We start from the raw sequence: 13779 nt of genomic DNA on the forward strand, positions 1-13779 counted from the left end.
ACGCCGCATTACAGGAATGGCGCCCGGTTAACGACGAACAAATGAGGAAAAAACACGGCCTAGACTGTGAATGGAAGCTCTACTGCTGTACTCTACTACGTTACGACGTGACTGAATTAGTTTCACGGCACATACATCACGCTGATGCGCTTCATGTCATGCGCGCCGTCCCTTTAATCGTCCACGCGGCCAGAGACTGTCCTCTCTGGTCTCGCCGTGTGTGTGTGTTTTAAGGTAAAAAGGGTAAAATGATAATATATTCCGCGTTAATTTGATTTATTCACAGAGAGATGAGGACCTTAAAATAGGATTTGAAACCATTAAAAGTGCGTTCCTGCAGCGGCGGAAAGAGAAACATTTATTCATTCGCCAGATGCTTTTTAGAGTATGGAGAGACATGGTATTATTACTAGAACAGAGTGGGACTACAGAGGTAAGAAATTAGTCCCCGTAAAATAAGAAAAAAGGCCACTGCATAATAAAATGGACCAGAAGCAAAAAGAAAAGTGGCAAATTGTCTTATCCCCACATTACACATTATCCAATCTACACAGAGACAGTAAAAGGAACAAGAAAATCAATGGCGAGTGGGAAAGGACATTTATTATTCCGCCGGGGTGAATTTAGTAGACTAGCGCACGGTGTAATAAATTTAGAGAAAAGAAGGCGCCGTTGGGCAAGTCGCTTTGGCTCCTCCTTGTAGAACCTGATGTTAAAATGCCTGTATCTGTAGAAATATGCATATTTATCCATAATATCCATAAGTCCTGGGTCAGTGACCTCACAAATTTATCCATCACAGCATGAATATGAGTGGATGTTGCTTGGTTATTGTAATATCCATTTATTCAATTATTATTCCGCAAGAATTGAGAATAAATAACAGCCCATCAACTCCGATCTCCTCGACTGAAAACTTTACAGACCTGGACCAAACCAGCAGACGATAAATCAATTATTTCAACATTTAAAAAGTTCATATAAAAAAAAAATCATATTGTGCATCCATCAAATGTTTTAAAACATTTTAACGACACAATCCGCCCTCCGTAAACCATTTTACAACGTTGCAACTACGCTGCAATATACTGCAATCAAATTTGCAAGGAAAAACCGCAGCTACCAGGCTGTTGGGACACGTTCCTCTCAAAAAAATGATGTGTTTCTCACAAGGAAAAAAAAATAGATGCTAGCAGTGATTCTGAGACGTCAGAGGTCAGAGGTCAAGCGTCATTGAACAAGTATTTCCTGCGTAAAATCAGCCAAAAAACAGTCACTGTTGATGATTTCCGCTGCAAAACTTTGTCAAGTTTTCTTCCTCCTGCAGACACGGGTCACGGGAAAGACGGAACAATCAGCGGCGAGCGAGACAATCAGGCGAACCCCCGAGAGGCCGGCGGCACCCGCGTTATTGACAGTGTCCACACGCACTTGCGTGGCAGCTGCCACACCTGACTGCGTCCTGCGGCTGCATCTGCCGGCCCGTGCCGGGGGATTATCCGCTATCGGCGGCCGGGCCCGGGAGAGGACCTGTCTCAGCTCATCTCGGCCCGAGCAGCGCTCCGCTGCCTGCTATAATTGAAGCTGATATCATTTCCCCACGGCTGCAGCCCCCCGTCTTTATCGCCATCCCCGAGCCCCCCCCCCCTTGGACATTAGCAGGATTACCCACAGCACCAGGCCACGGGCGTGCCGAGTGTGTAGTGGCGGTCAGCTGACTTATTTCACCTCGGCCATTGGTTCATTCGGTTTTAGGTCTGTTCGTGGTTGGCACGTTGCAATATTAACATTCATTTCTTGCTTTCTTGGACATTGAGGTCCAGTTGCTGCCTGAAACAAGTCCATTTTCCTCCTGACCCAGAGAGTGGGGTGCCTAACGTCAGCAGAAGACGGCGCAGCAAAGTCAGCATTCGCAGCGGGGGACCAGATGTAAAAATATTTTCTCGCCATCAAGACAGAATCATGAAATAGATGGCCGTTCTTTTTTGGTATAAATGTGTTAAAGTGAGTGAAATCAGCATAGTAAACTGTAGGCAGTACCTCACTAAAAATTGACATTTTCATAGAGAAAAATATTTCATTTGACACTGATAAGGTGGCCTGCTTTTATTCATGAATTTAACGATCTTTAAGAAAGTAATATGAAGTTCATTTTGCAAGTAAGTTTTATTTCTAGCAATCTGGAAACATCTAATTATTATTATTAAGCTTAATATTGATTAAATCCGGGGTCACCAACTCTGGTCCTAGAGGACATTTAGCGCCCCGGTACTCATTATCGACCAGTTCTTAAACTGAATGGGGTGTGGTGGAACATGGCAAGATCTAAGGCGGACCAGGGTTGGTGGCCCCTGGACTAAATAAACCACTAGGCTACTACCACCTTAACCATAGTAAATATGTATGCAGATGAAATGTAAGAAAAAACTAAATCATAAATACATTTTTTTTTTTACTTTCATCTCTGAACTCAATGTAGGGCAACGCAGCACAAGTGGGCAGCGCTTCAGGGATATAAGAGTACGTGGCATATACATTCCTTCATTTAAAATGTAAAAGACTGTACAGCTTGCATTATTTACCGCAGAACGCAGCGGAAGGCGGAAGCCTCGCCCGTCACCGGTTTTAAAAGAGGCGCTCACCTTTATCGGCGAGTTGTCAGGGTGGCGCGCTTTATCTCCAGCAGGCACGCTGACGCCTGGTGCTTGTCTTGCCTCCAGAACACACGGAAATACACCCACACGCCTGCAGATAAACACCTATTTTCCCGCGCGAGGCGCGGTCTCAGAGCTACGAAGTGACTGGCACATCCGGAAGGAAGGAGAAATAAGGACTAAAAAAACCAGCATCCCGCTCAGTAAAATGGGACGGGACGCCAGTGACGGTGATGCAGTGTGTGTGTATACGTGAGACAGTAATTCTGAAGCTCCTGCTAATGGTAGGTCAAAGGGCATCTCCACCAAGGGACTTCCTATCAAAGGATACAAAGTGAATCACGCTGAGCCAGAGTGATGTGATGTGTGTGTGTGTGTGTGTGTGTGTGTGTGTGTGGGGAGACGCTGGCACGCTGCCAGTGCACCTCCCCATGTTTTCCCTCTGTCGGCACACCAGTCGTCGGGTGCGGGATGACAAATTACCAGCCGGGCAGCTTCGGAGCGGGCCACCCTCCCCGGCTCTACCTCCTCCAGATGGACCTAATTAAACTATTAGCCAATGAGCAGCAGCTAACGGCTCCATCAGGACCTATTCGGGGCTCCAAACAAGCGGTGCGGATAAACTGCGACTCGCAAATCAAAACCGGCGCGCAGTCCCTCGGAAGTAAAAAAAAATTATCTTTACGGCTTCAGACCATTCGCCGCGTCAATAAGGGCGGCTGCTGTGGGCATTGGAGCCCGAGTCGGAACCGTATGGCCCTCGGCGGTAAAAAGTGGAAGATGACTCAGGCTGACAGGGACCTCGAGAGCCCTTCCGTCAGTTAACACCTCGCGGTTACTTCACCGGGGCCGCCACCAGTAAACACGCCCACCAGACGATGCACATACACCGCCGTCACCTACACTGATGAGGTACCCCAAGCGCCTGATGACAACATGATTGGTTGAACCGGGTGTTAAGTCATGGAAATGCTCGAAATATAAGAAAGGGACCGTCCAGGTACAAATACCGTGATTATGGATGGAACATTGTCCCCTTTTATGCAGTTGTGTTGCTTGCAGGGAAAGGTGACACGGACTAAATCCGGCGAGGTCACGGCGACAAATCCAGTCTGAGCGGCTTAGAGGCGGCCAGTTTGACGGACAGGCCTCGGTCGGTCGGCAGTCACGGAAGAGCCCCTGTATACACAAAGCTTTTCCGCCTCGGCACGCCCGAACCCTGTCCGCCGTTTACCTTTTCCCCCCTAGCGCCGCGGCAGGTCCCTCGGTTTTCGCGCCGCCTCTCGCCACTTCCTCCATTCCCGCTCTTCCTGTGACAACGAGACGCGACGCCACCGGCGGGAGGGTCCCTGAGCGCCCATCTACTCCACAGATGTGAATCTGTCCCACTTCTAGCCATCGCCACCCGCGCCAAAAACCACGTCCCCCCTCAGGTCCATCCTGCTACCGCGCTTGTGTGCCGTATGGCCGCTCCTGTCGCTCAGCCACCGAGACGGATGGTAGGAGTCAGAGATAAGGGCGGAACAAAAAGTCAACATCTCTGAAAACATCTGTTTCCCGGCGAGCGCGCCTCGTCTCCATTCATCTCCCCGCGACAGGGGAATTCCCCGCCTCCGGGCGCGGCCGCTGAATTAATGATAAAACAGATGCGCCCGAGATTTGCGTGGGCGTCGGCCTCACCCGTTCATCGGCGGTGCCCGCCAGACCCCCTAATGATCACCGACGGCCGCCGCTTCCCCCGACAGTTCTCCGCGGAGCGCTAGTCGGCCCGCGTTAGCTACCGCCGTCCGACTCGGCTTCGCGGGAGAGGGAGAGAGAAAGGAGGAAGAGTCGGAACAAACATGAAGGGCCCGATACTCCACTCCGGCAAGCCAGGCACTGTCAGGCGAGGTGTTATCTTTAGCCGCGCTCTGTGTCCCGGTGCTCCTGTCATCTCTTTGTAATTGTGCTCAATGGAGCTTGTGATGCGCTCCTCCACGTCTCCCCCTCTTGCTTCCTTCTATCGTTCCTCAGCTCCCCGTTCCTTTGTTTTGCTTTTTCCGACTGGTTCTGCAATGAGAGCGAACCGCAAACAAACCCTTCAGAAATTACCCGAAAACCTTTCGCCTCGCGCCTTGACTTGGGAGGCTCCTTATTTCCCTCTTCCTCCAGCCATCAGGCCGCCACCGAAACACTTAACTTGCTACCATCACCACGGTCCATCTTCTCCCTCTCTTGTCATTTGCTGCGACCTCGGGAATATGGATCTGGCCCCGGCATCGCTGTCGGAGCGCCGACGCCCGCCTCCCATCCGTCACCAGCCTGCAACCGCAAGCCCAGCTCTGTTCCACTTTCCCAGCATCGCCCGTCAGCCTGCCAACATCGCCCGGACTTTGCCAGGCAATGTGGACTGTCCCACGATGCCTTTAGGACACGGAGAATGGATGAATGTGGCAAAAAAAAAAAAAAATTATACAGTTTCATCCACTGCCGTCGCAGTAGACAACTGCAACTGGTAAGAAAAACATGGTAGTCTTCCATAGCGCGGCAAATTTAAGGCCAGAGTCATACATTCTGGACCAATGGCTCCGAAAGTGGCAGGTGTACTCTTCCTATCAAGAGCCTAGAGGAACACACATATGAGCAAAGGTCAGCCACATCTACTGGTCAAACTCAGCACCACTGCCCATCGTGGCCCATCTACAGGGATACATGTCTGGTAAAGGCCGTTTAACCTCGTAAACCTGTAACGTTCTGATTACCGACTCCATGCAGCCTGACAAGCGGCATGTACGTAACTCAGAGACGACGGGCGATGTCACTCACGTTTCCGATTCGGAATACGCGCCCCCACAAAAGAGAGGCGGAAGTGTGAAGAGAGAGTCAACGCTTGCACAAGCTTCAATGGCTCCAAACGTCAAGTGCGCACTGGCGTGCGAACCCCCGTCTGTCAACACTCCGACAGCGGCTCCAAAGCGACGGGCCCATTTGGAGGACTTCAGCGGAACTCTTTGTGACGGCCTCACGCGAGGCCATATCAGCTCGGCGCCACTTGACTCCGCTCATTAGTGCTCGGCGGTGCCGCGCTGGGCCGCCGTATTACGGGTATTTATAGTTTAATAAGCAGCTGGTGGGAGCGACCTGTGAAGGCGCCCGGGGCTTTTGTGATCCTGTCAAACGGAATCGGGAGACACTAACGGATGACGAGTCGTAAGGGGACCCGTTCCAGCAAAATAACTGCAGCGATCAAAGAGAACCCGACTGCGGGACAAGTCTTGGAACGCCGTTGGTGGAGGACGTGGCCCCAACGACGTCTGTCCAAAGCGATGCAGCTCCTGAGCGAGCCGGTAAAAGTTGTAACGGGAGTGAAGGGCCATCGGCATCGATTTAACGGCCGGGGGGGAAGGAGTCCCCACCGTACCCCAGGAAAGACCTGTAAACTTAGCTGCCAATCGTCATCCTGATTAAAATGGCTAATTATCAGGCCCGTAGCCTTCAATAACCGCTCGGCTACGAAGTCCTGCCTGTCAGGTGTAAACATGCGTTGGAGGCAGGGGAGGCGGGATCAATAGACATCTGTTAATTTATCTCCGGCTAGAGGCCAAATTGAAAAATGGATCGGCTACCACCGCGCCGCAAATGCGCATCGCAACAACGCGGCACCCCGGCGCCCGCTCGGCACGCGGTAACGCCGCTCGGAGCTTCGGTTTGATAAAAGGTGATTAAAAAAAAAATTTGCAACAAATTCTCAAAATTCACAAACACACACACACACACACACACACACACACACAAACACACATATTTGAGAGATACAGATCCTATCAAGGGCAAGCAGAAAAACCTTAAAAATATATATTTTTTTAGATTTTTTAGATTTGCTTTTAATTCACAAAAACTTGCTTCTCTGGTGATTTATAAGATATTAGGACTCTTGTATGTGTCCTAAATTACGTACAGCACTACCTGCAGCCGTGGGGTGCCAAGGAAAGGAACATCAGACCTCCGCCCATCTCCGGTGAAGGGATTGGTGCTTCGCGGTAAATCACAGTAAACTCCCGGCCGGTTTGAAAAGCCCGGCTGCATCGCGCTGTGCCACGGTCGTTCTTCGTATTAAAAAGAATCGTGGAACTGTGTCAGGAATCACATGGGTACAGTTGCCATGGTCTCTCTTGCTCTCCGTCTCTCGCCCTCTTCCTTCGCCTGCCCCCCTGCCGCCGTCTCTCTCTTCCTCTCCGCCTGACCCGCTCAGTGCGCTGTCGGGCCACCGACAGCGCACGGTGTTCCACTCGACCTCCGCCGGTTCCCTCTCGCTTCTCCATTACCAAGACAACCATTACCGTCCAGCCGCACCGGGCAACTCTACCAAACGCTCCGAGCGCCACGTAATAATGTTCTCAGGCTGCAGCTCCGGACGCTGGTGGGTGAAGTAAACACGCCGTGGAACCGCGCCACGTGCCAGTCAACTGCTCAGTGTGTGTGTGCGTGTGTGTGTGTGTGTGTGTGTGTGTGTGTGTGTGTGTGTGTGTGCGTGTGTGTGTTTAATAATTCCGATGGTCCTTCCAAATTAACGTGAAGATCCGCCTTTTTTCTTTTCCGGGAGATTACCCCCGACGTGGTCAGCACTTCTCGCTACGAGATCTTCTCCACGTCTGCGCGCGTTTGCTGGCGGCTGGACGCCCGTCCACGTGTGTTTTGCAGAGTGTCGGCGCGGCGCGTCCCCGGCGGGGGACGGCCGGTGAACAGTTCATTAGGCTGCACACACATGAGAGGACTGGCTCAGTGTGAGGGACGCCATCGAGGGCCTAACCCCCGCACAGGGCCCGCCACGCTGATATATGGGGTACGAACGGCCGCCGCCCGTAGAAAAAGGAGGGGAGGGGCTACGTGGGCAGCGCTATTCTGCTTTCATTTTTTTAAAAACATACTTTATATTTTTTATTTAAAAAGGGTCAAGCAGCAGCACCTCGGCACTCGTTTGCAGAGGCATGTTAATATTTGCTGGCAGCAAGCACGGATTGGATTGCCGTTTGCCAAATTTTCGAGTTCTGAACAGACACTAGGGGTGGACAGAGTTTTCCCGGGGTCAATAATCTGTCATCTGTAATCTCCCTCAACAACACTTCTGTTCATTGTGAACAGACACCTTCAAGTGAAAAATTGAAGGCGAAGAATGTGGGTAATGCTTGTAGCCTTAAACCTGCGGAAATTCGCATCGGTGACCCGACGGCACCGTATATAGAATTCAGTAGAAAATTCAGACAGACTGTATGCATGTAAACTATGCACGTGAGTGCATACAGAAAATTAGTTTTATTAATTATTAAATCCAGTTCAGAACCTGAATTCGACGTTGTGCATTTTCTATAACTCACACACATACACACAAACACACACACACACACACACAGTACACCTCTGACAGGCTGCATTTGTCTGACTGGTTGCGCTTGGCCACCTCTACACAGAATTAAAATACCTGTCAGAAGAAGGGACGTTTTTTCCTCCGATTTCTCCCTTCCCGCTACGCGCAGCTTGCGTTCGGCCGGCGGACATTTGACTACAGGCTCCGCCTCTCCTCCCCCCGGGGCCTCCTTTAACCCCGACTGGCCCGCGCTTATCTACTAACAACTTACTTAAAAACAAAACTAGGAATAACAAAAAAACCCACACACAGACCTTTTAAAGAAGCAGGAGGATGTAACGCCGCGAGGAGAGGAATAAAGAATCAGGCCGAGTTTCCACATCCAGCAGGGAGCGTAAGATGCGTTTCTTCTCAGAACGTCCTGCTTTTACGCCCTACGATAGAATAAAGATTTTCCCCATTTTCCCGTCCGGACTGGAACCTGGAGAAACATTTCATTTACATATAAAGCAAACGATGATCGAGACAAACCCAGAAAATTGCATCTAAGACCATCCAGGCACTTATTCACGTTCCAAGCGTCACAGAGGCATCAACAGGTGACGTCACGTGGCACAAACTGAACGACGACTGGGTGTGGAAGAAAGTAAAAAAACCCACAAACACACTTGATCGAGCGCCACCGCGCAAAAACTACATTCTGTTCAAATCAAACATTAACAATAAAATAACATTCTTTTAAAAAATGCATTACTAACACACACACACACACACCACACACACAGCTAATAGATCATTAATTTTCATTTTTAACACAATCGATCAAAGCAGGGTCACCCAAATGGCAGCATGTTGCCAGATATTGTGAAATATCGCGCTAGCATGTTAGCTCGTTAATTAATTGAGTCCTGCTCACCGCGGCCGTTCGTACGTGGGCAGGGTCGGTCGGGCGAAAGCTCAAGCTGTCTCGAGGCAAACAGCACAACAAATTAGCATGAAAAGAAGAAGAAGGAGAAGCGGTTATCGGCAGGCTACAAAAAATTCCCAATTAAAATTCAGCCCAAGTCCCCGCCGCACGCCAGCAGCAAATAATGCATCGTAAATAGAAACCATATTCGCATTCAATTCAGTTATTCTACGCAGTCGACTCGGAATAATAAAAACCGGCGCAGCGGGTGAGAAATGCCACGTGAAGTTCGACCAAAAAGAAAAGAATTTTTCTGTAGAAAGAAAAACCCCTCGACTCCTCAACTGCGTTTCCGTGTGAAATTCGTTTTGTGTGTGTGTGTGTGTGTGTGTGTGTGTGTGTGTGTGTGTTTTTCCCACCTCTCCCCCTCTCTGAACTCTGAGCACCACCTCGAGTGGCGGATCTCGTGAGCAGAGAGGCCACTATTAAGAGATAATTACTAATTATGCTAATTTGTAAAGCGGTCCCTGCCGTGGTCACGTGATCGGCGGCGGCGGCCCTCTGGAGGGAGGTGGCGCTCCTAATGACCTCTTTACCCGCGTTCCACCCCGAGGGAGGCCGGTGTTTCCCGAACCCGGGGAATATCGGGGTGTGTGTGTGTGTAAGGGCCGTGGTCGTCCGCAGCAACGACCTCCATTAACCCCTGAAATGTCAAATGCGTTGCAAGTTCTCAAAGAAAAAGAAAGAAATCCGCACGCGAACATTTTTTTTTAAATCAAATTCATTTTGCAGATTCATCCTAAATGGGTACAAGGTACAAAACACACACACACACACACACACACACACACACACACACCATTTATTCATATATATCTGTGTGTGACGCATCAGCGGCGATCTGTCTGTATTTCTTTAAAAAGCCCGTTGCTGCTGTAAGTACGGTAATGGCTGTTGTTATTCTATTATCGTGGTTATTTATGTCTTTATAAAGCAGAAAAAAATGTTAATACGCCGTAATCAAAATGATGCAACGTGAAGAGAGCGACGTCCCAGGCCGCCGTGACTTATTTAACATTTATTGGTAATAACCGTAGTAATAATTTTTTAAGAGGGTGTCAGTCACACAGCCGTCCCGAGTGGCATGCGGCATGTCAGCGGGGCGGGGCGGGGCGGGGCGGGGCGGCATCGTGTGACTAATTGAAAGTGAGGAGAGCCGCGCCGCACGTCTTCATCGCCACTATTTACAATGGTGATGAAGTGGCGGCTTGCGGATGCCGGATCCCCGGCAAATGGAGCAGAGCCGGCGCGACTGCGGGGATAATGCGGGAGATAAACCGTAATAACCGAGGATATTTCCAGCCGCGATGGCGGTGATTAGCACGCTTGGAGAAATTCACCCCGACTTTTTCTTGGGGGGGCACGCGGCCCGTAAAAACCGCTGGCCCAGATTCCGCCACGTAATCTGCATTGTGCGCGGTTCATAATCGCCAACAGCAGCCGTCCAGATGCACTCTGGGAAAAAAACAAAAAAGAACAATGACAGAAAAAAAAAAAAAAAAAGGACCCTGACAGATCTAATGAAATCACGGCAGAAATCTGCTTACGGCCGTTTGAACACACACGCGGGTTTTAACGCGGCGTCCGTCACGCCGTAATCCGGTGCATTTCCAGTGGATTAGGCCCGCAAATACCATGTCAGCGTAATCCCGCATTTTTCCTCTTCTTGCCAGGGGAACGATAAGAATAATTGTCTGGCCTCTCAGAGAGATGAATCAATCGGAGGGAAGCGGTGGCATTACCGCAGCCTCTCCATTATAATAATAATAATAATAACAACAACAATAGGGGGAAAAAGCAATCTGCAGATGGAAAGCACCAGTTGGGAATTAATTGTGGATTAATCCCAGCGTCCTGACGTGACCGGTGTAAAATTCCGTATTGAAATTTGGTGGTATAGACGGTAAAGTGTAAAATGGACGCCCCTGCGGCCTCGTGACTGCCCCGCCCGCGCTCCGTACGCGATGCTTAATGTTGTGTGACCGGCTCTGTCGTTTCCATTATGGAAATATGTCTGGCCCGGCTGCGATATTTTATGCGCTTGTCTCTCTTGTCTCAATTACTTGCGTTATTAATATTTTTTTAAGTTCAGGTCACGTGACCGACCCCCACGCCAACCTGTGACCTGGTGAAGAAGGGAAGTCTGGACGCGGGACGGATTCAGCAGAAGACAGGGCCCAACAGCCCCGCTGCGGGGTTTTTTTGTCGGGGTCGCGACCCCCGCGAGACCCTCATACATCACCTGGGGCCCCTGGGGACTTCACAGCTGGCAGCAGGTCACTTAAAGAGCCATGGGCCGGACCGGCGCAGCAACATTGGTCAGGATAAATACGAACTGGCCGTTTTACTCTCTGAAAAGTAAAGCGCGCCGTTCCCAGCGCCGGCCTGTCTTCATGTATACTAATAAACAGATGTCCTTGTTATATGGCACTGGTCCCGAGGGTCCCGGGCTCTATGAATAGGACTCTTTTAATTCGGTGAACTGGATCGGATCCTGCGCTTCAATGCAGCACGAAGAGAGGGGGGGACACGGTCAAACTGTTGGAAATATTCCCACAGAAGCCACGTTCCTCGCGTTATTGGGAATTGTTCGCGATGAGAGGGAAGCGCGGAATAAAGCCTCCTGAGATGCGGAATTACGCACGACGGTACACTTTTAAAACAGGTTATGTGATAAATGTCCCGATTTCGCTCCGGTGTCGCCGCGCTCCGGCGCTCAAGGTGTTGGCGACCTTCTGCGCGACGGGGACGCACGGCGGCGGGGAAGTTTTACCTTTTCTTTTGGACCTCCTCCTCCTCCTCCTCTTCAACTTGCATCTGACCTGTCCGCCCGGAGCTCCGGACGCGCGGGTGCCGCTCCCCAGGACGGACGCCATTGCGCCCCGAACCGGCGCCGGCTGGGTGCGCGTCTTCTCCGGCTGCGGGGACGCGTCCTTCTCCCGGCGTAGAGATCCGTGAGCGCCTCCGCCGGAGCGCCGCCAGCCGCTCTGGTCCCCGGTCGTGCGGGACGCGCGTCTATTTGCTGCCGCGGATCCTAATTAGAGCCAATCGCGACCGTCGCCGCGCCGCGACGCGGTGACATCACCGGCAGCGCCCTCCTTCGGAGTGAGTGACCGCGGCGGTGACCCGCGCCACCTTCCAGCAACTTCTGCCCGTCTCTGCCTCCTCCCTGACCAATCAGAACACGCCAAGGGATCGGTATTTATGCAAAGCAGCATGTGCTGGCGACTTCTGCTATTACGCATGCGCAGTAAAAAAAAAAAAAACGCCAATTACGCTTTGTATGTCGTAACCATCCTGGCTGTTTAAATCTTTGCAGTTATTTGCACTTTAAAAGAGAAATGCGATGCATGTACTCACTGGTTCCATGAAAAGTACCGTGCACAGTCGCGTTTATCTACTGAACGAGAGGAGAAACGCATTCTCTCCAGAATGCAGCCACAAATCCCTGGTAATCCACGGAACTCTTCACTGTTGCAACCGCGTTGCTATGTCCATACTCTGCTGCCATGCACATTTATTAACAGCGACGGCGCTCAGTCGCCTTAAATACTCCTGGAAAGTCGGCCCTTCGTTTACATACCAGAAGGAATATTGGGACGGTTGTTGGTTTAATTGAACGAGTTAAAACTGTAATTAGCCCCTTACCTTCTTCTTTTTATGGCTCTCCGAGGCGAGGCGGAGAGAGCGATGTCACCGCTGGCGCACCGGGGATGTGTCTGCTGTTTGGCCAAGATAAGGACGGAGCAAACAGAGTCTGACCTTCCACTCCAGATGTGAAGGCTCCTGACGCTCAGAAAACTTGGGAGGATTACGACACGCTGGCATTTCTGCCAGAGAACCGCTGACCTTGTTGGAGCATATTTTTATGCGCTCGTACTCTTACTAATGTAATAAAGTACCAATAGAGCAATTACATTCAAATTTTATTCGTTTATGATAGCAAAATTATATCCCCTGTCTCCCCAGTGTCTGGGTTAAATAATACGTATCACTTGAAACACAGCGTATGCCGCTGTCGCGTTATTTTGGTACATTTTCGTAAAGGTCCATTTATTCTATTGTGTCGATTTAATCATTTTTCTATTTATTACAGTTCAGGGCATGTTGATTTGCATATTTTTATATATTTAATTATGCAGAAAGAATGGTCGATTTTAGACTTTCAATAATAAAATGGGAGCTATATCAACTTAGCAGCGCCATCTAGTGGTGCCTCCTTATTTGATGCTGGGTTAGAGGCACATTCGCTCTTGTCTGATATATTATCCTAGAAAATATAGATTAACGGATGATGTATTCTATTGTAATAATGATTGCAGCTTGACGCTATAACGTATAACGGGTGAAATATTAATGCGGTTCGTGCATTAGCGCTGCAGCATATGGATTGTGGCCGTGCATTTTGTACTTGGACACATGGAAAGACCTGAAAACCTTGTTCCTTCATCGAATCTGACATTTTGCTAAGAAAAACAAAACGCTGTTTTTTCTTGTCAAATGTCATTAGGTTTTGTTTGAAATGGAGACGTAAAACTGTTCTTTAGTGACATTTATCAACACAAAAAAAAAACATTATAAAAAGCAGGGTGGAACGAGATGTGACATATTTGCTTATGCCAGTGAAAAGGAAAAGTCACTTTGAGGTTTTCGCGAGAGGTGGCCGCAGCTCTCTCCAGACAGGCGATGGAGTCGGGGAGAGGAAGCGGGCCGTCCTGGGGGGTCCGAGGGGACGTGGCCTACCCGGAGGACACCCACAAATATCCATGTAAATTGCACTTTAAGACAAATCAATAGTGGTGACAAGTTGCCAA

At 49.9% G+C, this 13779-nt stretch overlaps 1 protein-coding gene across 3 annotated transcripts in view; it reads right to left on the bottom strand.

Moving 5' to 3' along the window:
• The window catches only part of adarb2 (adenosine deaminase RNA specific B2 (inactive)), a 110321-nt gene extending 97762 nt beyond the window's left edge, over positions 1-12559 (bottom strand). Inside the window, exons 1-2 of one of the 3 annotated variants that reach the window (XM_028968683.1) lie at positions 12326-12559; positions 11739-12134 (exon numbers count right to left, since the gene is read on the bottom strand). In XM_028968683.1, the coding sequence (XP_028824516.1) occupies positions 11739-11841 (103 nt within the window). In that variant the 5' untranslated portion in view covers positions 11842-12134; positions 12326-12559. Of the gene's footprint in view, positions 1-2642; positions 2766-8312; positions 8413-11738; positions 12135-12325 lie in introns of those variants that run through there. The other 2 variants (XM_028968685.1, XM_028968684.1) reach the window with 2 other exon arrangements.
• Positions 12560-13779: the final 1220 nt, after the last annotated feature.

This window comes from Denticeps clupeoides, chromosome 2, assembly GCF_900700375.1.
Source record: "Denticeps clupeoides chromosome 2, fDenClu1.1, whole genome shotgun sequence".
Taxonomy (NCBI): domain Eukaryota; kingdom Metazoa; phylum Chordata; class Actinopteri; order Clupeiformes; family Denticipitidae; genus Denticeps; species Denticeps clupeoides.